Genomic DNA, 25,846 nt, shown 5'->3' on the forward strand with positions numbered 1-25,846 from the left:
AGCCTGACATTATCAGAGTTGCTGCTTCACCTGTATTCATACCCAGTGCAAAACAAAGGGGAAACGCTGACATAACATTCTTCAAGTTCAGATACAAATGAGAGATTGGACATTCCACACTTTCTGACTGCCCTAGACAAATTAGAGTTGCTCTAATGAGCACTGCTGAAGCCCTTGTCTTACTGTTGAGCAGAGATGAAAGAAAATAGACATGTATGACATACAGCATGGACAGGCCGAACTGTAGCTATGTAAAAGTGTTAAATAAAGCTAAAATCCTTCTTTGTTTTTTGTTTTCTGTTTCTGTTTGTTGTTTGGTTTTTTTTTACCAGATTATTCTGGGTTCAGTTTGCAGAAATTGGAATTAACGGAGAATGTTTAGAGGGTTTGTAGACACCCAATACTATTTTCTTCCACCTGAAATGCAGAAGGACAGTACCTGGTGAAAAACAGAGGTTGGTGAACCAGTGGTCTTCACTGCGTGTTTCATTGCTTCCACCATTTAAAAAACATTATTATAGAAGGAGCAAAACAAAGGGGTGAGATACTTATTTAGAGAAGGAATCCAAAGACGAAACTTGTTTTTGCAAGGTTTTCAGCTGGATGTACAAGTTAACACTGGCCGTGCTTTTGAAGCATTCGCAACGAGGGCCATCCAACCAAAACTCTGCATTTGCATCCGTCCGCACACACGGATTCTCAGATTGCATTCTCTGATAAACCATTGCGTCCTAAAGGATACGCGAGGGCAAAATCCCACAGGTCCCACAAGGCCATGTTCAAAGCAGACACCTGAAAAACTGAGGGAAGTGGTCTCCAAAGTTCACGTCGCATCGTAGAACCGCTCAGTTCTGATGATCTGGGTCTGCTCCGAAGCTCGTAGAGATGAGACTGCCCAATTTGGTCATGAAACTCCTACTGTGGCAGAGTCCTTGGTTTGTGGATCCGTGTCCAGTTGATGGTTGTAGGCAACTGAACCAAAGGTGTTGGTGTCCCTGATGACTTAACTGGAAAGCAAAGGCCAGCCCAGGTTGGCTGTCCATCCCGTGCTCAAGGTCCTCCGCTGTATGAATAATCTGCCTTGTTGTGCATCACCAGCTTGTTATCTACGAAGTAGAAACTGTCCGACTGTGTCTCGTATGGATGGAGGATCATCTCTCGAACTGCAGGGAACAAAAAATAGTTAACTGTGTTAAACAGAAGCCGTGCTGAGACAGCAGACTGCACTGGCTTTCTTGTAGACTTTGTTTCAAGGCTCTTTTACGGAACTCAAACATAATCCGAACATGTAAAGGCACCACACAACATCTAAGGGTTCTGCCTATCCTCAAAGCACTTCAGAAGAAATCTGTCACGGTGTGACAATAAGCAAGCAGCAGTAAACCACAATCATTTCCATAGGCTGTACTGTGAGGACAGGTTACTGATGGAGAAGATGAGGGGTCATAAAGAATATAAGGTTACACAGATTTCATATCGACGCCCATAATAAAACACGTGAGATAACATCACAGTAACTGAACTTACTGAGATCCTCCGAGAGCTGTGGGAATTCATAGATGTGCTCACATGTATTCTTGCTGCTGGGGATGCAGAACCCAAACTCAAAATCAAAACTCTTCAGCAGCTGGTCACGGAAGTAGTGCCTCTCAATCATGCGGAAGTTATTGATGGGTTTGTCCCCTACTGTGAATTCCACCCTGAGAAGGAAGGATGAGAGAGAAATGAGCTTTCTTCTCAAGCAAGGGATTCAAGCATCCCTATGTCTATCACTAGAAGTTCCTTATTGTGTTGGATTGCCATTCAAGTTTATTGAAATCTTCTGATGGGAACTTAAAAAAGCAGAGGTACAGACAGACCTCTTTAGTCCTTCTCTGCTTTATACAGGGAGAGGACTTACAACAAGCACCATATTTCAGTTTCTCTTTACCACGAGGCACAACCTTTCAAGGAAAGATAGGTATCAGTTACATATGATGTGCCAAATTTAAGGCTAGAGGGACATGTTTCAGTCAGGAGTAACATGGTCAGTTCTTTAGAAATGCACACTTGGAGCTGATAGAAACTACCACACTGCAACCCAACTTCTAAATACCAATTCAACTCAATTTCCTGGCGGGATCAACAAGCAAGAGCCACTTTTTATATAATGCCAGTAGGAGAAGCAGCACAGGAGCAGTTACTTACGTGGCCCCCACCTGCCGCAGCCTAAGGAAAGCTGGGGTGAACTGGTAGCGCACAAAGCGTCCCGCATTGGGGTCGATGTCCTTCTTGTCACTGTGTTCACGTTCTGCAAAAGTGCAAAGCAAAGACTGCATTGGGACAGCACTTCTTCCTAGCAAACCCACTGTGGGAATTGGTGTATGTTCCTCACTGGGTGGTTTATTCCTCTGCAGGTGCTGATCTCTGCCTGCGTGGCAAAGCTGTGCTCTCTTTCTGCACTCCAGGCCATTCCCATTGAGATGGCAGAGTTGGAAACTGGTTGCCCTGAACAAAAAAGAACTAAAGGTCCTCTGGCAGAACACCAGGCACACAGAGAGCCCTTTGTGAAGAGTATGCATGAGCAGGACTGTGTATTTTAACTAAGAAAACAAATATTATGGCAAAAAAGATTCACAGGTCAATGTTAGAGGCTCCATCACCAAACCTAAGGATACACAAAATGCCACGAACTATCAATTAGAGAGTCAAATTCCGATTCTCCTTACTGGGGAAAGGTGAAAGTCTGGTTTTTGAAAGAGGTTATAAACTGGGAGCTTTAGAAATTATCTGTTCATGGTTAGAAAATGCATAAAGTTAGAATGCAATAGGTCCAAATCAAAAGCAGTGCTAACCACAGCATGATGTCAAGCAGGGAGATTCCCTGCCATAGGACACAGGAGATTCTGCATTGGCTCATGATGTTGGTACACGAGCTCAAGAAATAAGGGCTACTAAATACAAGGATATCATCTGCAGTCATACATGAGTTGATGAGCTGCAGCTGATGAGCAGCCAACACATGCTGACCTCCTCCTCCTTTGCTTCTATATACAACATCCATCTGTCCTTTCTCATCACAGATGGAGGTCATAATACAGCAGCAATTAATTCTGTCCACTGTGTTGGTAGAAAGGAATACCTGAAAAGTGTTTCTGCTGCAGGTTGGGAACCTAGCCCTCCTGCAGGTGAAAGTTTCTCCTATTTGGGGAACATATCGAGCAAAAGGGATGGGAAAAGGCAACAGGAAGCAAGTGTTTGTTCACGAAGGCAGCACTGTATGTCCGCACCCACCTGATGCTGCTGGCTTGGTGATTTCAAACAACACCGTGCCCGATTCCATGTCCCGGATTTTAAACCTGGTGAAGTCTATCTTGTAAACATTTTCCTCTGGAGTGCATAGGTAATCTGCAGAAGAAAGCACGTTGATATGAAGGCTTTGTGTCTATGAAGGCAGTGCCAGCGCTGTGTGCTCACGCTGCCCCAAACTCCGAGGTCATCACCTTTTCCCAACTTTGTGCCAGTTGCTTCTGGATCCATTTCTCCTTAAGGGCATTGAGTGCAGTCGGCACCTCCACCAAATCCTTGCCTTCTCAGGGTAAGAGGCTTTGCCTTTTTAAAAACTGCCCTCTCGCAGAATGCAAACGCTAAGCAGCTTTATGGGCACTAAGCCGACTGCACTGACCGGAGCAGGGTCCCCCTCCCCACACCACCTCCCCTCTCTTCAGACAAAGCACGGCCTCTTCCCTCTCCCAGCACTCATCCCATGCTGAGGACTTATTCCTCAGCACTGAAAATGGCGTTGAAGCCTTTCTCTGTGCTAGGAAGCAGGGAGCCCAGGGCACCTTCCCCAGAGCACAAAGGCAAGTCTGGAGCTGCGTCTGTCTGCAAGTTAATTATTAAGTGTTTTCCTTCTGCAGAATTCCTGCCCATCCAGCACCATGGCAACAGCTTTATCCCCCTCCTTGGCAGCAGTGTTGCTACAGAAACAGTGTCCATGACTCATCCACAGAGAGAAGAGCAAATTGGAGCCACCGGAAGGGAGAAAACCCCAAGCAGAATCCCCACCGGGCTCCTGCCCATCCACGTCTGCACCTCTGTGCTAGTTTCTCTATTAGAAAGAATTCAAAAATTATATTGACCAATGTAAAATCCGTATCTAACTGGATGGTAACTGGGGAGAGAATTGCAGAATCGTTCAGGTCGGAAATCTCTCGGATCCCCAAGTCCAACCCCAGCCCACCCCACCATGCCCACTGAGCACAGCCCCCAGTGCCACAGTGAGCCACGAGGCTGCCCAAAGCTCCAGTAAGTGAAGTGGATCATTGCAAGAAAGGGAGCTTTTGGTGTTTGTTTCTTCCAAGCAGGTAGCATTCTTTCCCTGCCAGGAACCCAATAACCATAGTGTCCCCCTGAACAAACCCTCAGTACTCAGCTGATGCACCAGTGATGAAGGAATGGACTCAGGAGCATCTTAGGAAATCCAGCAGCTTGTCTTTTAGCCTGAAGTACCCAGGGTAAGCTCTACTAAAACAAGGCACAAAGGAGGACCCTTCCTACTAAAGCACAGCGGATGTTATATCCCAGAACTCCAAACCCAAAGTTATTCATGTTTCTGACCACCTCGGAAGAAATAGGACAAGAGAGGATGGCCTTAAATTGCATCAGGGGACAAACAGGTCAGATATGAAGAACAATTTACTCTCCAAAGAGCACTGGTTTGTTGGCACAGCTGCCCAGGGAGGTGGGGGGGATCCCTGTCCATGGAGGTGTTACAGATGAGGCACTGAGGGCTGTGCATGGTGGGATGGGCTGGGGTTGGATATGGGGATCTGAGAGGTCTTTTCCAACCTGAACGATTCCATGACTCTATGAAACAGTTCACCAGCTCAGCTGAACTTGTTCTCAAAGCACAGAGCAAACTCAAGCAACGAGCCCAGCCCTACCACTCACCCACTACTCCTGCTGCTGCCTCGGCAGCTTCTTTCCCATCATCTTTGCATCATGCCCAAAGACCTGCAAGTGCCTGTCCTCACAGAGTGGGATATTTAGTGGATGAGATCGGGTGTTACTTACTCCCAAGGGTAGGAAAGAACTTGAGATGTGGTGGTGAACAGGAATGTAAACCATGAGGATGCTGTAGGAGAAACAGACACAATGATGGTGGCTCGCAGTAGGATCACCTCTCCCCAACACAATGAGAAGAATTTAGGGAATGAGAAGACTCCAGTCACCATCCGGACCTATTTCTTAACATGCATTAGCCAACGAGGTCAGCGGCTATTTTGAAGTCTGCTCCCAAGATGTAAGCCAGGTATAAAGCAGAGACGACTGCAGAGGAATTGCTGGGAGCTGGAGATTAGGAGATTATCAGATTGAAGAGACTCAGGAGGAAGCGAGCAAAAATAGCACCAGCCCAGCCAAGACTCGGAGCGGTGACGCAGGACACAGTGCAGGGCCTCAAGGGGAAGGCAGGGCACGTTTCCATTAAAGAAAGAACTCAACCACCTCCCTGCCCTCTGCCTCAACAGTTCAAGTCCCACAGCTTTCCATTCCCTCTGCCATCCCCGCTGGGGACGGCCCAACCCTTGGGCCTTGGCAGAAGGACAAACCCACTCTGCTGTGCATACACCATGCGTGCTCCCCTGGAGATCTCACAGCCCATCTTGCAGTGTGAGAGTGCTAACAAAGTCCTTCTTCAACACAACACTTCAAGCTGGGAGCCGTCACCAAGCCTTGAAAAGGTTCACAGCGTCTGTTGCGCTGCAGAGGGAAGAAGTCACAGTGACAGCAGCTTGACACAGCTCTGCAATATGGCTCTGCTGCAGGAAATCTACGTATCAAAACACTTCCACACATCACAACCCCAGACAGTGATTCATTAACCCCCCCCCCAATCAACACCCCCAGCTAATCAGAGCTCCTGATGTAATGAGTTGTCTCCATTAAGTGGGGAAGGAAAGGAGAGTCGTGATTTGCACACACTGGCTTCATGCAAACGCAGCTCAGCAGGAATGTAATGTACCTGCCAGGTGCCTGCCCCAGCCACTGGGCCCCACAGCCAGGTTGGCTAAAGCTGCTGCCTCCAAGAGATCCCAAATGACAGCTCATGGAAGAGATTACTTTCAGAAATGATTAAGCACGCCTTCCTTATTTTTAGGCTCTGTTTTCTAAGCGTTTCCAAGTATGTCATCAATCATTTATCCAACCTCTCCGTCTGCTAGCGTCAAAGAACAAAACTTAGAATAGCAAAACTTAAGATAAGCCTTATCCCAGCAGCACAGACAAGCCATGCAGGTGCCCGGAGCTGTGCTACTCGTGGTGTTCCCAGCCTGAAGCTTGCCCTTGGTTACACATCAGCTTGACAATAGTAGCAACAGGGGATGGCATTGCAAATGCTGTTATGCCATCCTCCTGCTGACCTCCAATGGCTCCCATCCCAAAGCCAGACAAAGAAATTAAAGCTCTGCTGGAATTAACCTCGCCTGCAGGCAACGTGGGAGTAGCACAGCGTGGCCCAGCAAACACTCAACGTGGTCGAAGGCATCAGGGACAGCGTGCAGCTCCTGTCCCAGCCCCACAACGCAGGACACGCACCCCAGTAACTGCAGACACTCCGCTCTGACCCTCCTGCTGCTGCAGTAATTAATGGCAATTTGAACTGAGCTCTGCCCTGCTCCTTCACTAATCCCGAGTTAATCGCGTCACAAGGTTCTCCTCTTTTTGTAACCGCAGTCGGATGAGCAAGTAACAAATCCTGCTAACTGTAAAGAAAACAGTCCCTACACCTAACCCAGCCCCAGCAGCACAGAGCCAGCCCTCCAAAAGACCCAGACACACCACGGCAGCACCCTGGGTCACTCAGGTTTGACCTTAGCGTGTCCAGCAGTGATGGAGAACGTGACACTGCAAGGGCACAGCACAGATACACAGGACAGCTTGCACGCTCCCCCTTTAAGCCTATTACAAAGACATCAGGAGCAGAGCCATGAGCAGCAGAATGGGTTCAACAGTGTGAGCTGCTGCAGTACCAGCCTAGAGGTTTGGATAAAAATGAGTTATCTGGAATTGTGAGGGATGTCCATGGCACAAGGGCAGTGCTGCTGCAATCCTCCCCTATCAGCGCCTGTGTCAGCTTCACGTGGGCTGGAGCACCTGAATCTGGGCATCAAAACTGGGGCTGGCAGGACACAAGTGGCTGTGGTCATGAGTTGGGATGACTTGGTGGCATGAGCACTAAGGTTTGCAAAGGGAAAGAGTTAGTTCAAGTAGTTTTAAGAAGAGAGCTGGAGGAAAAAATGGGAGAGGGAGAGGTTTTCACCCTGTACCTCTCCATCCATCAGACTCTGAGGGTCTCCTTAATGCGTCCTAGTACGTATCACCACTGTAATGCCCTTGAAAAGCCATACATGGCCAAGACCAGGACACCACACAATCCTTGCCAACTCCTCTTATTATTAAAACACAGACGAGGGAACTACGTGCTGATCTTTCCTCTGGTCCAGGGAGCACTTCCCATGCCCTCTGCTCCATATCCTCCTTCCAGCCAGGCACAAGACACACCCCAGACACTGCCCTAACTACGGGCACTGAAGCTGCATACTGTACACACCAAGCTGTGAGGAGAAGGAACAAGGAAGGAGTTGTGTCTGGGTTTCCATACAAAGCTACAGGGACCTCTACACCAGAAATGGTGTGAACTCAGCCACATCTCCAGCACATGTGGGTGCTTTTGGATCACAGAGAGCACTGAAAGTGCCATGTCTGCCCCAGCTTCACACCTCCACCATACGCTCGAGCAGAAGCAGAGTAAGACGCTTCCTGGAGTGCAGGGAAGATGGATAGGAAACGTGCATGAGTGCTGCCCCGTTTCAAGAAGAGGCAAGAGAGCAGCTCTGCTCCCTGTGGGGTGAACAGCTCAGCCTTCCTGCACCCTGGGAATGCTTTCCAAGAGCAAATGGCAGCATCAAAGCCAGGGTGCCCAGAGTTGAAGCCACGTGAGGTCTGCACACCCCAGGAGAAGGGTAAGGGGTGACCACATGCCTGCAGTCCCCCAAGACAGCACTGCAGCATGCAGGGCCACGTGGGCTCCCAACAAGCAAAGCACTGAGCACAGCCATCGCTGGGACTCACCATCCAACTGCTGCTCTTCCAAGCGCGCTGGCAGCACGCTCCAGTGCCTGCTGCTCTGATTTCTGGGCCTGAGCAGTGAGTCACACCACGCAGCCCAGCAGAGCATCTCAGCCGAGAAACACAGACACAGGAGACCCCCCCAGATCAGCTCTCCCTAGAGGGCTTGCTCTCCCTCCCTTCCTTCCTTCCTTCCACCTCCCTACCCCCCCTTTACTGCTCAGCCCCCAGGGCTGCCTGCATGCCCTGATACCCACAGTCACATCTCTTCTTTCTGGGGCTCCTCATGGCACGGCTCTGCCTGCAGCACTGACCCTGCTCCAAGCACAGCCACCCAACGCTGCCCCCTCCTCCCTTGCAGAGATATAACACACACGAGATGCAAAAATGCATTTTGGGGGGCAGGAGGACGCTGCCACAGCCCGGCTGGCCTGCAGCATGTGCCACCTCCCAGCTCAGCACGCTGCAATCCCAGTAGGTCCAGCACAGTGGCTGCCACACGAGCACCTCCAGCCCCACACGATGCTCTTAAAACCACGGCGGTGCTATGGGGGTGGAAAAGGGGAAACCAATCGGGAAAGCTGCAGGATGGCCACAACACTCCTCCCCACGGGATCTGTGACCCCATCCCGAGCTCCCAGCCTTCCCACAGCACGGGGCTATGCCACCCATAGGACGGTCACAACGAGCAGCATCCCATCTCTGACCCAGCTTAAGGTGGTGGGGAGGGGGGAAAATCCCACTCCCCAACGCGAGCATCGTTGCAGGGCCCCCAAGACGGGTCCCCCCTCGCACCCAAAGCACCGCCCATCCCTTCCCCCCCCCCCAGCCTCGTACCGCTGGTGACCCGCTGCAGCCCCAGCACGTCGTCGGGCCCGATGAGCGCTTTCCGACCCAGCTCTTCCTCGGTGCGCGCTGCCGCCCCCCCGGCCCCGCCGCTCTTCTTCACCTTCATGGCCCCTCCACCTTCTCCTCCTCCTCCTCCTCTGCCGGTGTGAGCGGCCCCGCTGAGCGCTGCCGCCGGCCCCGCCGCACCGGGAGGGGCAGCACCGCCCCCTGCACGGACCGCCCCCCCCCGCACGGCACAGCCCAACGCCGCCGGGAGCACCGCCCGGCACTGCTCGGAGAGCCCCTCGCTGCAGCCCCTCTTATGTTTCCCCTGTACGACCCCAAAAGGGTCGTGCCCCCCCACCTCCTCCCCCGTTGCCCCTTGAGAGCTTTCAGGTTAACGTGCTGAAGGGAAAAGCTCGGTCCCAGTAAGGGGTCTCAAACCCAGCACGCACAGAACCCATTAATAACTGCCTCCCAACAGCTGAACCCAATACGCTCCCGCCCCCCTACCCCCCCCCCAGCACTAGGTGCTGCGGGCTCTGTACCTTTAAGAGAGGACCCACTCCAAAGCAGGAGGGACAAAGCCCAGGGAGCAGGAGAGATCCACACAGCCCCACCCCAGCCCCCCACGCTATAGGGCAGATGGGGCAGGGAGGTCCTTTATTTACACACAAACACAGCACAGGGCTGTAGGGTACACGCAGGGGCTCCCTCCCTTCCCTCAAGACTCAGCAAGAGGGGTGGGAGCAGCAGTTCTGAGCAGAGAGCACGAGACCCTGACTGAGAGCATCTCTGACCCCTGAACGCAGCTTCATCCCACTCCTGCACCTGGAACACAGCCCAGGTCTGGGCCTGACCCCACACAGTTCAGGGTGCCTGCCTGCACTGTGATGCAACACACCCATGCCTCGAGGCAGGGCATCATCGGTGGGCTCAGTCCATCCTGGTGGGCTCAGTCCACCTTGGTGGGCTCCTTCTTGCTCTGCCTGGACTCCCGGAGCATCTTGGCCAGAGAGAGGAGGATGGGGACAGCCATGGGAAGGAAGAGTGGGATGTAAATGGCAAATTTCTGGTCATCCGGGAAATAGAGGAGATGGAGGAGAGAGGGGTCGAAGAACGCCCGCTCCGAGGAGGTGACAGCTTCCTTGCTGGCCTGGAAAGCTGAGCGCAGGCGGCCCTCAGCCAGCTCTGCCACAGCATCCTGCACTGCAGCCACCGCTCGGTACACCTGCACAGGAACAGCACAGCAGTCAGCCCTCAACCAGAGAGAAGCAGAGAAGGTGCCTTGCTCCTGGGCACTGCCACACTGCTCTGCGTGGGGACAGCAGCTCCTGGCCCCCTCCACTCTGCACGTCAGGGTGCCCCAGCCCTACCTCTGAGGCAACATCGTCTTTGATGACAATGTTACTGATCTGGTCCAGCAGCTGTGCCAGCGAGGTCAAGGTGGTGGACACAGTGGCAATATTCTCCAATGTATGGGCCCAGAGCAGGCGGTCCAGCTCCCAGTCAGCCAGGCCCTCGTTCCCTGGGCTCTCCAGCAGGAACTCAGGGGGGAGCTCCTCCCGAGATATCCCAAATAGCAACCTGGGAACAGATGGGAAGGTGTTGGTTGGTGGTCAGCACCCACGAAAGCCATAAAAAGTCACCCTCAGTCTCCCAGAGACCACAGAGGAGCTGAGCTGGTGGGCTCCAACATGGAGTTACTGGGCTCTGACCCCACCAGTGCACAACATGGGCCTGGGGAGGGAAGAGCGAGTCCTCACCGGAGCTGGGCCAGGAAAACCTCCATCACTCGCACCATATCCACATCCACGTGCAGTGGGAAGGAGGTTTGAGGGGAAGCAGGAGCTTCAACATTGTAAATCTGCAGGAAAGTGTGTCAGTGAGGCACAGCCAGAGCCAGGTGGAGAGGTTAAGCACTACTAAAAGCACGGCCCTGTACCATGATGCCACCCCAGCGGGGGCTGTGGAAGGCGTTAGTGGGCACTGGGGCTCCGTCCTTGTCCTGGATGTAGAGTGGGGAGTGGGAGCGCTCTGGCACATACAGCAAGAAGTTCAGCACGGGGTAGAGTGAGGCAGCACTGGAACCTAAAGCAGAACTGAGTCAAAGAACTCCCCCAGCCCACAGGGACAATGAGAGAGCCCAACTTTGTCTTTCCTTAAGCTGCAAGCCTTAAACAGAACACCCAACCCAGCAGGTGTCAGGCAACCCCATCCCCATCAGGGCTGGGGATGCTGCAAGAAAGGAAGGGGCACAGATGTAGGCACAGCTGTCCCCACCTCAGCAGAGCCTGATCCCACTAGAGTGGAGCCAGGAGCAGTGCTCACCCAGCCGGGCCTCCACAGGGTTGATGACGTGTGGGAGGCTGTGTGCACTCAGGATGAAGCTGGAGGACTCTTTGTCAAAGCGTGGTGTCACCCCAAGAACAGCGTAGTACAAGATCTGCAGGGACACAACACAGATGTTGCTGGCAGAGAAGAATATCCCAGGGCACGTGGCAAGGCCAGGGCTGGGCTCTTCCCATTGCCTCTCCCAGCCCTCACCTGTGAGTCGACAGAGAAGTTGGCCACGAGGTTCAGCTTGTCCAGGACGGGCTGCACGTAGCGGTTCACAGCACCTTCGATGTCCCAGTCCACATCATGCGACTTGGGGTCAGGGTTGAGCAGGCTGAAGGTGATTTCATACCCTGCCAAGCACCCAGACTGTGAGGCACTGGCAGAGCCACCACCTGGTGATGCCAAGACTGGGTAAGAGGTTACAGCAGAGCTCCCCAGAGCCACGGGGCCTGACACCCTTTCTCCCAGGCCCTCCCTGATGTGGGGTTGTACTCCAGTGCCCCAGCACATACAGATCACAGTGCAGATCCTGTCCCCAAGCAACAGACAAGAGCAAAGGGAAGACTCTGGGGGCTGTTATCCCAGAAGACATCAAGGGCTGCTACAGGTAGAGCAGGAACAGCCTCACCCCAAAAGCTAGCTGGCATTCTGGAGGACAGGGGAGGAAGCTGGGGTGCACATCCATACCTAAGCTGGATTTCAAGTGCCGCCAGGCATCGGGGCCGAGCTGACCATCAGGAACACGGTCTGAGAGAGCAGCAGCAATGGAGCTGGCCGTGAAAGACATCACCTGCATGAGCTGCTGGAGGCGGGTGTGGAGGGTGGCCAGGCCTGGTCCTGCTCTCACCAGGGCGCTGCGGTGCTTCCCCACATAGATGTTGACACCCTGGGGAAGGGGCAGCAGTGAGGGCTGGGAGCAGGGATGGCTCTGCCAACATATCAAAGAGCCTGGTGCCACCCATGACAACCTGGGGAGGGATGTGTAACCCCAGGGACAAAATGCCACGTTCCTCCCTGCTCCTAATGGTCCCATTTCTCGCTACAGTTTTGCAGCAAGAACCTTTACATCACTGAATCCCAGGCTGAATTTCGGTAGGACAGAGAATGTGGAGAACTGTGCGTTTCCTTCAGGATACCCTGCCCCAGAGTTGCAGCATCCTACAGAAGCTAGCTCTGCAGGTCACCTCCCTACCTGAGGCAGGAGAGAGGAGGCTTCAGGAACCACATACACAGTCAGAGAGCCTGATGGAGAGTCCTGCAGTGCGTGCAGAGCAGTGTCAGCCTCTGAGGAAGACAGATCCATCAGCAGAACTAGGATTTTCACTTCACTACTCATCCCAAAGGCAGCAAAGCAGAGCTCTGGGCTAAGCCAGCCTCGGAAAGCAGAGCTGCTCCTCCAGAGCCGAGGTCAGGCTGCAGAGTGCCCACATGCAGCCCCTCCAGGAGGGAAAAGCAGAGCACACAGCACAGAGCCACAGGTGTGCCTGCTGTGACCCCATACCTCGCGCAGTGTCTGCACGCAGCGCCGCCTCCTCCCGCGCCGTGGTGCTGCGATACGCCATCGCGGTGCGGGATGTGACATCGGATCGCGCTGTCAGAGGGGAAAACCCAAACGGAGGATGAAAACCCGAGCACAGCCCTCACCCTCCAGCACCTCCCAGGCGCCAGGCGGAGGAAGGACGGGGCAGACGCCAACCGCGGGGCTCTTACAGCCGACGGGCACCCGCTCCTGACGCACGTCCCCATACGGCAGCCGCCGGGGCAGGTCCGCGGGCACCGAGCCCGGCAGGAAGGCCACCGAGACGCCCACGGCCACCTGGAACTGAGGAGCACAGCGCGTCACAGCTCGCCTGCGGCCCGGCCGCCCTCCCGGCTTCAGCCCACCCCCCGCCGCTCACCGGCAGCCGGCTCAGGGCCGCGATGTCTCCGTAGGGCAGCGCGGCGCGGTACGTCTCCGTCGTCTTCCACCACAGCGGTAGGCCCAGCAGCACGGCGATGGCTGCGAAGGACAGCGCGGCGCGGCGGCCACGGGAGCGCTCTGCGGGGACACTCGGGTGAGGCTCCGGGCCTCGCCCTGCCCCAGTCCGGCCCCGGGAGCCCCGGCCCGAGCCGCGGTGCCGCCAGTACCTATCTCATCCGCAGCCGCCGCCGCCGCCATCTTCTCTTCCGGTCCCACCGAGGGGGCGGGGCTTATGCTCAGCTCAGCCATTTAAAAACTCCCGGCGCACGACACAGCCAATAGGCGTAAGAGTGAGGCGGCTGAGCTATGCGGGCGCCGCGGCCAATCAGAGCTCTGTTGGGCGGCACACCCCCCCCCCCCCCACTACGGGTGCCGCCGAGGGCCACGCGGCGCCTACGCGTTCGAGAAATGAGGGAACGAGGAAGCGCCGCTCCTCCCACGCCCCCGTGCAGCCCCACGACGGGCTGAGGCCGGGCGCAGCTCATCGCACGGGTGGGAGCAATTAGCCACGCACAGCAGCGCTGTCTCTACCGTTTATTATTCGCTGTTAGGCTAGTTTGGTACACGGGGTGCACACGAGAGAACACGACATGAGCGTCCCGAGGGCAACGTTGACCGGGACTGCAAAGCTACGTTGGGGCAGGGGCACCCCCAGGCCTCCCCTCCTGCCCTCCTCACGGCCGGGCCCTCCCCACCCTGGCCTGGCCAGAGCCCCCTTTTCTCCCTGGGAGGACCCAGGCCGCCCCCTCATCTTCATGGGGCCACCTTCCCCTCCCCTGGGTGGCTGGGGTGGAAGCAGGGTGGTGTGAGCAGTGGCGGGGGGGTCTGGGGTGGGGGCCAGCAGGGCCCATTGGAGGCTCAGTACGCGTGGTTGGCCACGTAGAGGGACTGCCCGGCGGCCCCCGAGTCGTCCCCACTGCCCTCGTACTTGCCCAGTGCCGCCAGCCCATTCACCTGCGGAGAGAGAAAGCATCAGGACCGTGGGGCACAGCCTTCATGTCCCCCAGCACCCCATAGACATGGTCCTCAGCGCCCTCCATCACACACCATGTGTCCCCTCATCCCAAAAGCATCGGCATCCCACCCGTCACCCACAGGAATACAGCCCTTGGTGTCCTGATCCTTCTGCAGACACAGCCCTCAGTATTCACTGTCACCCACAGGGACACGATTTCGCCATCACCCATAGAGACTTCAGACTTGATGTTCCCACCATCCATGGGGACTTCATTCTTGGTGTTCCCACCACCCTTCGCTCTTGCTGTCCCCACCATCCACAGGGACCCTGCTCTTGATATTCCCACTGCCCATCAAGATTTCACAGCGCTCCCACCCCCGTGGAGCGCATCCATTGGCACCCCATCCCACAGAGACCCCCCCCCATCACCTCTGCACGCTTGACGAACTCCTCAGTGGCCGCGCTGGCGTTGTCCCGCTGCCCACGCCAGGCACTGAGTGCTGATGCCTGCAGTGCCCGCCCATAGGAGAAGGTGAGGGCCCACGGCCGCACCAGAGGGCATGTGTTGATGGCGTTGAGGTTGATGGAGGCCTCCTCCTCACTCTGCCCCCCAGACAGGAAGGTGACACCTGCAGATGGCAGCATTATGGCACCAAGATGACCACACGGCATCATATTCCTGTGGTTTCCACCACGTCCTGGTGGCAGTACCTGGCACGGCCGGGGGCACGGTGCGGCGCAGAGCGGTGACAGTGGCCATGGCGATCTCCTCGGGGCTGTACTTGGTAGGGCAGGAGTGCCCGGGTGTCACCATGTTGGGTTTCAGCAGTGTCCCCTCCAGGTAGACGTGGTGGTCGCTCAGTGCCTTGTAGACTGCCGCCAGCACCTGGGAACAGACAACAGGAAGTTTCACAGCATGGAACGGCATCGCACATCTCCATCCCACTGCCTGCCCCACTGCTCACCTTCTCTGTCACATACTGGCACCGTTTGAGGTCGTGGTCACCATCAGGTAGGATCTCCGGCTCCACAATGGGCACAATGCCGTTCTGCAAACATCAGGCAGATGCCATTGCAAGGATGTTTTTGGTCCCACAGCAACATAAGGCAGTACTCAGACTCGGGGGTGATGCCCATCCTGGGAGCATCAATTCTTGGCCCCATGGGCCACGTTCATGCTTGTGGGATGATGCCTAGCCCCACAAGTGACACTTGCCTCACAGAGAGATATCCATCCCACAGGGCAATATCTGATCCCAGGAGGTGATACCCACCCCCATGAGATGTTACCTAGCCCACATGTTGATGTCCCGCCCCACAGGGTGACGTTCATCCCACCAACACTACAGGGCAACACCCAGGCCTTGGAGTAACACTGAGCTCCGTGGATCAGTACCCATCACTATGGGGCAACATTTGTGAGTCAATACCCATCCCATGGGTCAGCGTCCACTCCGTGCCACACGGCCAGGCCCCAGATCCATACCTGCTGGCAGATGCTGGCATAGCGGGCCAGGACGTTGGCGTTCTCCATGATGGCGAGGGCAGAGGGGGTGTTGTCACTGATTTTCAGCACGCAACGCCACTTGGCAAAGTCAGCCCCATCCTTCTTGTACTGGGCGCAGCGCTCCGACAGCCCATCCAGACCTACCAGGCAGCACGTCAGCCCCACAGCCCCAAAACTCCCACCCTCACCCCACATTTGCTGCACCTACCCTGCGTGGTGGTCTCCCCATCCGTCCCGGCCAGAGGAACAACACCTTTGTCCACCTACGGATGGAGAGCGGACGCTGAGTCCCATCAGCCATCCCCAAGCACCCCAAAAACCACCGGATTCTGCCCCCACCTTGATGCCCACAACGATGCCCTTGTCTTTGATCATCTGGACGAAGGGAGTGCCATCGTCAGCCTTCTGGTACATGGTCTCGTGGAAAAAAATCACCCCCCCGATGCACTTCTTCACCCGGCTGTCAGCGCTGAACAGGATCTGGCGGTACAGCCGGCGGTTCTCCTCCGTGTTCTCCACCCCGATCTGGTTGAGGCGCTTGGCCATGCTCCCTGCGGGCACCCAACACCGCCATCACCCAACGGGGAAGCACCATAGGACAAACCCTCCCCATCACTCCCTCCCCCCCCCCGTTTCCCCCCCCCACTCCAGGCTCACAACCCCTCACTGACCCACGGATTCATCAGCGGCCAAAATGCCCTTCCCCGGGGCCACGATGCGCAGCGCGATGTCCGACAGCTCCTTCTTCTGCTCGGCCGTGAGCGCGGGGTATTGGTGCGTCATGGTGCTGCCTGCCGGCGGACGAGGGCTGAGTCACGCACCAATCCCTCCCCCCACACCCCCCCCCGCGCACACCACGCGCCCGCACCCTATAGGGATTGGGACCCCCAGGACCCCCCCCCCCTCCCTTTCCCCAACCCCGGGCACGTGTCCCCCATAGGGTCACGTTGCATAAGCCCCGAGAGGGCAGCGCCGCGTGGAGGAGGATGCGGGGAGCTCCCAGCCATTTTGCTGCCTGCTCGCCCGCCCCCAGCCCAGCCATCTTGAGGGAGAGCGGAGCAATGGGGGGGGGGGACTGGAGAGGGGCACGGGGGTGCCGGGGATGGGAGTAAATGAGGATGGGGACGAGGAAGAAGAGGGGTACCCCTGGAGGAGTAGGGGACGTAGGAAGGCTGCTGGGTATTGGAGATGGGACGGGGATGCGTTGGGATACAGATACCCCAAAGGTGAGGAGATCTCCAAAGTGAGAGACCCCAAAAACGGGGATACTCCAGGATGGGCGCGGCGTGGGAATGGCGACGCGCCGTCCCCGGGCCGGTCCCCTCCGGACGGACCACGCATCGCACCGGCACAGGAGGTGCCCCGCGCACCCCCTGCAGCCCCTCCGTACCGCAAACCCCTCTGCCCGCAGTCCCCCCCATCCCGGGCCCCCCCGCGGTACCGCTCGCACCGCACACAGCCGCCGTCGGGGCGGCCGCTCCTTCTCGGCTGCACCCCAAATTCCCACCCCCCAGCCCCCGAGCCCGGATCCCGGTTCCCCGTTCCCGGATCTCCCCTTACCGTGCGGGGCCGGTGGCGGCGGGCGCGGAACTGCGAACCGAGAGCTCCGCTCCCGCGGTAAATGGGGCTGCGATGCCGCAGAGCTACGTGACCGGCGGGGCGGGCCCGACGGGCGGCACCCAGTAAGACCGGCCCCCTACCCCCCCGCACAGTCCCGCCCCGCCCCGCCGCCACCGCAGCGATAGCACTGCCCTCCCCCCATCTGTGTGTCCCCCTCCCACGTGTTGCTGTCGGGGTCCCCGAAGCGATAGGCTATGGCTGGGACCCCCCCACCCACCGCGTGCCGCCCCCCCGTTTGCCGTCGGGGATTCCCCCTTCCCACCGGGATGGGGAGGCAGCAGTGCCACCACCGTGTCACTTCCTGATGCGTTCGGGGAAGTGACAAAGCACGTCACCCGCGGGACAGGGCCCCACTGTCACACCCGGCTGCTATCAGCCCCCCCCCCCCCCCCCCAAGGCAAGGACCCCCTTGTGCCATTCACACACAGGTGGGACCCCCATAGCACCCCCCTTGCCACTGTGGGGACTCACCTGAGCTGCTCTCTACCGCTATTAGGGACTCTACTGTGACCCCCCCCCTCCCAGCACAGGGACCCCTTATGCCACTCACACCACGGGATGGGAGCCCCCATTCCCCCCCCCTTGCCACGGATATGTCCCTCTATTGCCACTCTGCTGCCATTAATAGCGCTGAGACCTCCCTGTGCCCTCCCCATAAGCCAAGGACCCCCCTGTACCAAACACCCCAAGGGATGCGAGCCCCCATATCCCCCTCCTTGCCACCCCACCACCACTCCCATCCTCATGCAAGGACCCCCCCTCCGTACTCCCCCAGCCCCACAGGGCCTCAGCACAGCATGGGGGCCCCGCCCAAGGAGCAGCCCCCTCCCCCCCCCTTCAGGTCCCAGCAGAGCCGCCCCAAACCGGCACAGGGACAATAGCAGTGTCCCTGCTCGCCCCATGGGACGGCTGCCAGGGCCGAGCACTGCTGAATCCCCGCCGTAAAAGGAGGGCTCAGCACTGGAGTGGCCCTAATCCAAAGTGGGCAGCGCATGCTCCCCCACCCCCACCCTCTCCCCCATCATTATCCCAAAGCCGGGCACCCCACCCCATAGATCCGTGGGTCGGATCCAGCCCCACAGCAGTGCCACACGTCACAGTAAATACAGGCGTGGGTCAACGAGGGCACGGGAAGGTGACCCTGAGCGCCTGTGGGACGTGAAAAAGCAGAGCACTGCACTTGTTGGAGTGCTGCTATTCCGGGCTGCGGGGGCACGGGGGGGGGGGGGGGGAGGAAGGGGGGGGCAGAGGGAGCATCTTCTGGGGAAGGGCAATCCTGCGGGAGATGCTCGATGCAGGGAAAGAGGAGGACCGATGGGATTTGCCACAAACCACCCCCCCCCTTCCCCAGGACTCCGTGCAACAGGTGGAGGAGGGGGGGCAGGATGCAGCCTCCCATCCCTTCCCTGCATGCAGTGGAGGGGGGGGGGGGAAATCTAGGCCAGGAGGAGGAGCGGGGGCCCTGGGGAGGGAAGCTGGGTCAGATGGGGTGGGAGCTTTGGGAACACGGAGCCTTATTGAGAGCAGCACGGGGGGGGGGGGGGGGAGGGAGCGCAGCCCCGGGGGGGGCGGAAGCAAGGGGTGTCCCCAGGCAGGGGACAGGGTGAACACCAACAAACTTTATTGAATAAATAACGACGGTGTTAAGGAGAACGTTTCAACGTTATGGTTACAGCGGAGCAGGAGCTTTCTCGCTGTTCAGCTTCAGCCCCAGGTGCTGCAGGAGGGCACGGAGCTCCGGGGGCATCTCGGGGAGGGACAGCAGGACCTGGGGATGGGAGCAGGGTTAGGAGACTCAGGTGCTGCTGCAGCCCCCACGGGGACGGGAGCGGGGCTGCTGGGACCATCTCACCTCCTTCACTTTCTCCTGCAGCTCCTCGTGGCTCCGTAGCATCTTCTGTGCATGGCAGAGCCGCAGCTCCAACCCTCGCACCTGCAACGGGGAGAGGCCATAAGGACACAGCCCTGAGCACAGGGGCCACCCATAGTGTGTCCCCCCACCCCATACCTGCTCCAGGTAATTCCCTGATGCCACCACGTTCTCGTCCTCCTTCTCCAGCAGCAGCAAGCGCAGCTTGTCCACCTGCAAGAGGAGTAAGGATGGGTGCTCTACACTCAAATCTCCCTGCACCGAGGGGCTGTGGGAGGACCATGACCCCCCCCCTCACCTCCTGCCGCAGCAGGACACGCTCCTGCACGTGGGCTGCGTCCCCCTTGGCCTCCTGTCCCCGCATCTCCTCCCACAGCACTTTGGCCTCGGTCTCTGCACGCTGCAGTGAGCGCTTCAGCTGGGTCACCTCATCCTTCAGCCTCTGCAAAGGGAGAAGGGGAGGACAGTGAGGTGGGGGGGTCCCATTGCTGTCCATCCCCCACCCCCAGGGTGTGGGTCAGCACCCCGCTGCAGCCCTGCACGCACCGTCACCTCCCCGCTCTTGTCTATGAGTTGCAGCATCTTTGCTTCCTGCTGTTTCACAACGTCCTGCAGCTCCTTCTCGCTCTGCAGGGTCAGAGAGCGGGGTCAGGTTGTGCCCCCACCCCCAGCACCCCGATGGCACCCTCACATTTGAGGTCACCCAGATCCGCCGTCCTAGATCCCAGCCCGTCCCAATTCAGCTCTGCCCTGGCCCAGTTCTGTGGGGGTGTGGGGGGGGCTCACCTGCAGCTTGCCCTGCAGCACCTTGTTCAGCTTGGCGATGGTGGCAGCCTGTGCATCCATTCGCTCCTGGCTCTCAGTTGTCACCTCCTCGAGCTGGAGCTGCAGGTCAGATCTGGGAGGGGGGGGTGTGAAAACAGTAGGGTTGAGCAGGTGGAAGATCACAGTGCACCAAAACCCCCCATTGATGCCCCCAGTATGGGTTGAGCTTCCTAACTTGTCACTTCAGAGCAGCAAAAGAGCAAAAGGAAGAACCCCAACTGCCAGACTCCATCTGAGCCCCCCCAGACCCACACCTCCCCACTGCAGCCCACCCCAGACTCACATCTCTGCCTGCAGCGCCCTGAACTCGCTCTGCTCCAGCTCCTGGATGCGGGAGCTCAGCATGGAGAGGTCGGACACCACGGCCTTCAGCTCTGCTGCCTGCTCCATCAGGCCGTCCTCGGGCTCTGCGGGAGGGGGGGCTGCTCAGCAGAGTGCTGGGGGGGGGGGACACGAGGGGCTGGGCAAGGGGACAGTGCAATACTTGGAGGCTTCGGTGTGGATGCGGCCCTATCCCTGGCAGATGTGCTCTCACCTCCAATGCCTTCATCACCATCTGCAGAAGGGCAGAGTGCATGGGGGGGGGGGTCCAGGATGAGATGTCACAACCTGGGGGGCCCCCAAAGCCTTACCTCTTCCTGACACTGCCTTCAGAACACTACCCACAAAGGACCCCCCAGCACGGTACGGTGTGTGGCGGGCAGGTGTGCGGCACACGGGGGTCCAAGCACTGCTGCGGGGGGTCCAGGGCCCACGGGGGGTCCTCCAGCCAGGGGTCCAGGTCTTGCTCCTCGATGGGACCTCATCATCATCCTATGGGAACGAGGGGATGCAGTGCTGGGGGGGGCTCTGATGGCACGCTCCCCCTCCACCCCATAAAGGGTCCCACCTGCTGGGGCAGGGCGGCTCGCAGGCAGTCAGCCAGCTCCTGCAGCCTCACTTTGCTCTCGGTGATGCTTGCTGAGCACCAGGACACCCTGTCCCTCTTGAGCTGCAGGTCCTGCAGCTCCGCCCTGGTGCTCTCCAGCTCCTTCTGCAGGGCAGCTCGTTCCTCCCTGCAGTGGGGACAGCGGGTGTGAGCGACTCATCCCGACCCTGAGGCAGGATGGGCTAGGGTGGGACTTTGAGGGTAAATTTTCTTTGAGGCTTTCTCCAACCTCAACGACCCTACAACTCCCCACCACGACCACCTCCACCCATGCCCCAGGGGGTGCAAAACCCACAGCACTGAGTTCCCAAACCTGAATAACTGCACTCAGCTGGAGCTGCATTGCCCTAAGCCGTGCCCACCCTCCCCCCCACACACAGCATGGGACTATTTGCCCAACCCTAAGGGATCAGGTAGCAGGGGTGAGCACAAAGCCATACTGCAGGCCCTGGTGGGCTTCCAGCAGCTCCTGGTGCTGCAGGCTGCGCTCCTGCAGCTCGGTCAGCGTGGACTGCAGCTTGGCTTCCACCTCCATCAGCTGCCTGCGGGACATGCGGTTCTCCTGGTCCAGAAACTGCGAGGTGAGGTAGAAACGGTCCCATTCAACCAAAAGCAGCCAAGCCCCCCTCCCCCTTCCCCAAAGCACGGGACAGCACACAACACACACGCAGCCAGGGGCATAATCCTGAGCATCACTGTGCGTGCAGCCCTACGTGCGGGCTGATGGTGCTGCTGGCCGGCTGCCACCCGTGTGGCATGTGACAGCGTGCCACGTGCTGCGCTCCTGGGTCCCTACCTCCCTGCACTCCACTGCCTCCTGCAGCTCCCGGCGCTCCCGCTGCAGTGCATCCCGCTCCTTGGTCAGCCTGACCCCCAAGGGATGGATGGGGCAGGTTAAGGGGATGCCCCGAGGGATGGGATTAGGGATGCAGAGGAGAGGGTGCTCTCTTGGGGGTGTTGACCCACCAGCTTATCTCCTCCTTCTGCTCCTTGTAGCCCTGCTGCAGCTCATCCTGCTCCTGCTGCAGGCTGGCCAGCTGCTTCATCACCAAGCCCAGGTCTGTTGGGGCAGAGCTGTGAGCACGGGGACACCCCCACCTCCCTGCCACCCCCCCCCGGCACAGCCCCCTCCCCACTACCTGTGCTGAGCCGTGAGTTGGTGACCGCCAGCTGCTCCCCCTGGGCCACTGCATCCCGCAGGGCCTCGAGGGTCTCCTCCAGCTGTTGGGATGCCTGCAGAGACACGGGGTTCACCCCAAGCTATCCCACACCCCAGAGAGCACCTGTGCGCTCCATTCCCCATAGAGCACCCCCCAAAATCTCCCTCATATCTGGGGGTGTGCACTGCGTGGCCTCGTTACCTCCTTCTTGGCTTGGAGGGCTTCCTCCACCTGCTGCAGCGCAGCATCCCGCTCCTGCAGGCAGCTGTGCAGCTTGGTGGGGACGTCCCGCAGCGCAGCCTTGCAGCGGGACACCAGGGCACGCACCTGCTCCCGCTGCAAAGGGACGGGACAGGGGTGAGCTGAGCTCCGGTGACACAGGTGGCACCCGGTGACAGGACAGCCCTCACCTCTCCATCCAGCGCTCCCCGCTCCTCCTGAAGGTTGGCAAAAGTCTCATCTATGAATTCCCAGAAGGGCTGAGCCTCTGCAGACAGGGACACCTAGAGGAGAGGGAAGCAGGGGGTGTTCCTACAGGGGCTGCTCGGAGCATAACCCCGAGCCAGGGCTCCAGGTGCTGGGGGATGTGCTGTACCTGCTGCTGGACAGCAGCTGCCAGCAGTGTGCTCAGCTCCTGCTGCAGCACCAGGCTCTGCGTGCGGGCACTGATCTGTGCAGCAGCATGGCAGCGGAACGCCTCCAGGAAACCATCGCTCTGCAGAGGGGTGGGCACAGCTCAGGGCACACCGCTTCCCCATCCCCAGGTGGGGACAGTGGCGTCCCCAAATGGGGCACACTACCTGCTGCTTAGCACGAAGGGCTTCGTCCGCTCGCTGCTGTGCAGCATCCCGCTCCTGCAGGCAGCTCCTCAGCTTGGCGGGGACGTCGTGCAGCACCGCCTCGCAGCGGGACACCAGGGCATGCACCTGCAGCCTCTGCAAAGGGACAGCCCTCCTCTCCAGCTGCCGCCTGCCACCCCCCTCACCACATCCCCAGGGTCACATCCGTGTCCCCCACGCTCACCTCCCTCTCCAGCGCCGCGTGGTCATCCCGAACATCCTGCAGAGCAACGTCTGCCACGTCCTGCAGCGCACGGCGCTGCCCGGCCCACGCAGCCTGGGGAAGGGACGAGGACACCGATGGCACCGGGCATGGCAGCACCCAAACCCCGTACACCCCAACGCACCATTGCCTCCGCTGCCCTCTCCAGCTGCTGCACCAACTCCCGCTCCGCCCCGCGCTGCCGCTGCAGGGCCTGCGCCTTCCTCCGCAGCTCCACGTAGAGGCCGTGGTAGATGCGCTCCTCCTAAAGGCAGAGCAGGATGTGCACCACGACCCCAGGCCCCATCCGCACCGTGGTGGGATGCAGCCCCACAGGAGGGGATGCTTACCCCCTGGGGCCGGGTGATGTCAGTCTGGGTGTGTGCATCCCGCTGCCCCGCCGGCCCCACAGCAGGGAGCGGGCGCTGGCTGTCCTGCCAGTCACGCAGCTGCAGTGACAGTGCCTCGATGATGATCAGAGTGCTCTCCAGCCGACCCTCCAGCTCTGCTCGGGGCAGCGAGCGCAGCTGCTCCCGGGGACAGCTGGGGACATAGAGAGCACTGGTGGTTGGGGATGGGACACAGCATGGGAGCCCATCCCCATCCCCAGTAGGGATACGTACTGCCAGAGCAGAGAGTCTGTCTCAGCAGCACTGTCCTTGGCACAAGCAGGCATGGATGTGCCTGTGCTCCTCTCCTCTGGGGTCATGGTGGTACCCATAGACACTGTGGGCACCGGGGTGATGCTGGTGCCCATAGACATGGTGGGCACTGGGGTGACACTGGTGCCCATAGACACAGAGGACACTGGGGTGATGCTGGTGGCAATGGTTTCAGTGGGCACTGGGGTGACGCTGGTGCCCATAGATATGGTGGGCACTGGGGTGACGCTGGTGCCCATAGACATGGTGGGCACTGGGGTGATGCCTGTGGCAATGGTTCCAGTGGGCACTGGGATGATACTGGTGCCTGTGGCCACAGCTGGCACTGGGGTGATGCTGCTCCCTACAGATACAGTGGGCACTGGGGTGACACGGGTGCCAGCATCCCGCCACGACGTGGACAGAGAGAGGCTGTGCCGCAGGGACTCGAGCAGGGATGAGGCAGGGAGGGTCCTCTCCAGCCACACCAGTGGTGTTATCCAGGACACAGCCCCCAAGGACGGCTCAGACAAAGACACCAGGGTGGCAGCTGCTACCACTGACCCTACAGGCTCTGACTCCACTGCTTCAGTCTGGGGGGAGCACTGCTCTGGTAGGGCAGGGCTTGGGGATCCAGCCATTCCCAAAGTGCCGTGACATGGAGAAGTACCCACATCCCCATTCTCAGCCAGGGGTTGAGAAGCTACGGGACTGCAGGAGAGGTCAGGGGGGGCTGCTCGCCACCTGCAGAATGGAGTGTTCTGTGGGGTGGAGGTACCAGGGCGGCCTGGGCTGTCAGGGGTGCAGGGCCCCAGGGACGTGCTACCAGGGGAGTCAGGAGTGCGTGGCTCCAAGGGAATGCTACTGGGGTGGTCTGGGGAAGGAGGCAGTGGAGGGAGGCGACTGGGGGAGAAAGGGGAGAAGGGCACTGGGGCACTGCCATGGGGCTCAGGGGGAACCTTACTGGGGGTCTCTGAGGGGCTGTCCTCTTTGGGAGCATCAACTGGGGACACCAGGGTGTCAGGCCCTGAGATTACATCACTTGGGGGCTCTGGGGCACCTACAACAACTGTAGCACGGCCAGAGGGCTTTGAGATGCTGATAGGGTCTGGGGTGGCATTGCCTGGGGGCTCTAGGGGGGTCTTCGGGGGCTTAAGGGGCTTCAGGTTGATGCTGCAGGGGGAGCACAGGACAGCACTGCCGCGGTGCCCCGGAGTGAGGTGGCTGGGGGGGCACCGAGCGCAGGGCATAGGAGTGCTGCCATCGTGGTCCTAGAGAACGTAAGGGAGAAGAATCAGGGCTGCCCCACACCCTCCCCCAGCACCTCTGCACCCCCACCCACTTCCTCCAGACCCCCATAATCCTCAACACCCCCTATAGCTGCCCCCAGCTCCCTCCCACACCCCTATCCCATTTCCCTTCCCGACCTCTCCCCAGTCTATTCCCCCATACCCTGAACTCCCCCCAAGCGCCCCCTAACTCCCGCACAGCCCCTCCCACCCTCCCCTCCCAACCGACGACCTTGAGCCGCAGGCGGCGAAGCAGCGGGGTGATGTTGGTCCGCTCCGCTCCCTGCTGCAGCCGCAGCTCCTGCAGGGGCCTCCGGTTCGCCTAGGGGAACGGGCGCCGGGGGATCAGCACCGGAACCACATCCCCCACCCCACCACGGACCGAACGTCCATCCCTCCAACCGCCCCTCCAACCGCCACCGGCACCCCACCCCCCACCCCATGGATCGGCCAACACCAGACAGCCGGTCCGGTAAACCGCGGCTACAGGACCGGGACCGGGACCCGGTCCCCACTCCCCGCACTCACGGAGGCGCGCGCTCCCCGCATAGCCGCTCTCCCGCTACGCCGCTCCCCGCCGTTCATTTGAAAACCACGCGTGGCTCTGATTGGTCCCGTGCTGGGGGCGGAGCTACGTCGTGTGAGCGTGGTTACGCACTGCGTGGGCGTGGTTTCTCTCCCTGTAGCCACGCCCATCTGGCGGGAATTGCCGGGGTTGGGGGAGCTCAGCTCCTGCCCTCCCCCCGCAGGAGACACGCACAGCATTACCG

The 25,846-nt window shown here is 58.9% G+C and overlaps 4 protein-coding genes across 4 annotated transcripts; all 4 read right to left on the reverse strand.

Moving 5' to 3' along the window:
- Window positions 1-312: 312 nt before the first annotated feature.
- Window positions 313-9,064, reverse strand: UNC119 (unc-119 lipid binding chaperone). Its single transcript, XM_065731886.1, has 5 exons — window positions 8,947-9,064; window positions 3,274-3,387; window positions 2,188-2,290; window positions 1,528-1,700; window positions 313-1,163 (listed from the first exon to the last, which is right to left on the reverse strand). Exons 1-5 carry the CDS (start codon window positions 9,062-9,064, stop codon window positions 1,051-1,053), a joined length of 621 nt encoding a protein of 206 aa, XP_065587958.1. The 3' UTR covers window positions 313-1,050.
- A 480-nt stretch (window positions 9,065-9,544) lies between these two features.
- On the reverse strand, window positions 9,545-13,435 carry PIGS (phosphatidylinositol glycan anchor biosynthesis class S). The gene is made up of 12 exons (XM_065732227.1): window positions 13,405-13,435; window positions 13,176-13,351; window positions 12,988-13,099; window positions 12,779-12,868; window positions 12,470-12,561; window positions 11,965-12,163; window positions 11,485-11,627; window positions 11,269-11,383; window positions 10,883-11,028; window positions 10,704-10,804; window positions 10,314-10,524; window positions 9,545-10,168 (listed from the first exon to the last, which is right to left on the reverse strand). Exons 1-12 carry the CDS (start codon window positions 13,433-13,435, stop codon window positions 9,893-9,895), a joined length of 1,692 nt encoding a protein of 563 aa, XP_065588299.1. The 3' UTR covers window positions 9,545-9,892.
- A 321-nt stretch (window positions 13,436-13,756) lies between these two features.
- ALDOC (aldolase, fructose-bisphosphate C) lies at window positions 13,757-17,344 on the reverse strand. Its single transcript, XM_065731888.1, has 9 exons — window positions 17,263-17,344; window positions 16,374-16,493; window positions 16,042-16,253; window positions 15,911-15,965; window positions 15,682-15,842; window positions 15,161-15,244; window positions 14,907-15,081; window positions 14,625-14,824; window positions 13,757-14,191 (listed from the first exon to the last, which is right to left on the reverse strand). Exons 2-9 carry the CDS (start codon window positions 16,483-16,485, stop codon window positions 14,096-14,098), a joined length of 1,095 nt encoding a protein of 364 aa, XP_065587960.1. The 5' UTR covers window positions 16,486-16,493; window positions 17,263-17,344; the 3' UTR covers window positions 13,757-14,095.
- Window positions 17,345-18,931: 1,587 nt separating this feature from the next.
- SPAG5 (sperm associated antigen 5) lies at window positions 18,932-25,841 on the reverse strand. The gene is made up of 24 exons (XM_065732228.1): window positions 25,605-25,841; window positions 25,309-25,398; window positions 23,770-25,058; window positions 23,497-23,689; window positions 23,292-23,411; window positions 23,129-23,221; window positions 22,906-23,040; window positions 22,701-22,820; window positions 22,516-22,608; window positions 22,307-22,441; window positions 22,085-22,178; window positions 21,912-22,005; window positions 21,742-21,811; window positions 21,386-21,519; window positions 20,907-21,072; window positions 20,650-20,830; window positions 20,502-20,573; window positions 20,301-20,424; window positions 19,979-20,090; window positions 19,739-19,819; window positions 19,491-19,634; window positions 19,331-19,405; window positions 19,175-19,255; window positions 18,932-19,090 (listed from the first exon to the last, which is right to left on the reverse strand). The coding sequence occupies exons 1-24, from the start codon at window positions 25,839-25,841 to the stop codon at window positions 18,992-18,994; spliced, it is 4,032 nt and encodes a 1,343-aa protein (XP_065588300.1). The 3' UTR covers window positions 18,932-18,991.
- Between the last annotated feature and the right edge of the window lie 5 nt (window positions 25,842-25,846).

Source organism: Cyrtonyx montezumae, unplaced genomic scaffold (genome assembly GCF_038088225.1).
Source record: "Cyrtonyx montezumae isolate F1298 unplaced genomic scaffold, pur_monq_1.0 scaffold_15, whole genome shotgun sequence".
NCBI classification, from domain to species: domain Eukaryota; kingdom Metazoa; phylum Chordata; class Aves; order Galliformes; family Odontophoridae; genus Cyrtonyx; species Cyrtonyx montezumae.

Excerpts from the sequence above, each read along its gene's own strand:
- PIGS (XM_065732227.1), bottom strand. The coding sequence starts at position 13,435 with ATGGCGGCGGCGGCGGCTGCGGATGAGATAG. Across the intron at positions 12,164-12,469 it reads CCTCCTCTCTCCTGCCTCAG|GGTGTCAACATCTATGTGGG; the intron begins GTAGGGAGGTGA and ends CCCCTTCCCCAG. Across the intron at positions 10,169-10,313 it reads AAGACGATGTTGCCTCAGAG|GTGTACCGAGCGGTGGCTGC; the intron begins GTAGGGCTGGGG and ends GTTCCTGTGCAG.
- UNC119 (XM_065731886.1), bottom strand. The coding sequence starts at position 9,064 with ATGAAGGTGAAGAAGAGCGGCGGGGCCGGGGGGGCGGCAGCGCGCACC. Across the intron at positions 3,388-8,946 it reads GCTGCAGCGGGTCACCAGCG|ATTACCTATGCACTCCAGAG; the intron begins GTACGAGGCTGG and ends TTTCTTCTGCAG. Across the intron at positions 1,701-2,187 it reads CTGCGGCAGGTGGGGGCCAC|GGTGGAATTCACAGTAGGGG; the intron begins GTAAGTAACTGC and ends CTTCCTTCTCAG.
- ALDOC (XM_065731888.1), bottom strand. The coding sequence starts at position 16,485 with ATGACGCACCAATACCCCGCGCTCACGGCCGAGCAGAAGAAGGAGCTG. Across the intron at positions 15,966-16,041 it reads GCATCGTTGTGGGCATCAAG|GTGGACAAAGGTGTTGTTCC; the intron begins GTGGGGGCAGAA and ends CTCCATCCGTAG. Across the intron at positions 15,245-15,681 it reads ATGCCAGCATCTGCCAGCAG|AACGGCATTGTGCCCATTGT; the intron begins GTATGGATCTGG and ends TGATGTTTGCAG.
- SPAG5 (XM_065732228.1), bottom strand. The coding sequence starts at position 25,841 with ATGCTGTGCGTGTCTCCTGCGGGGGGAGGGCAGGAGCTGAGCTCCCCC. Across the intron at positions 22,006-22,084 it reads CAACTCACGGCTCAGCACAG|ACCTGGGCTTGGTGATGAAG; the intron begins GTAGTGGGGAGG and ends CTGCCCCAACAG. Across the intron at positions 20,831-20,906 it reads GAGCCGCCCTGCCCCAGCAG|GATGATGATGAGGTCCCATC; the intron begins GTGGGACCCTTT and ends TCGTTCCCATAG.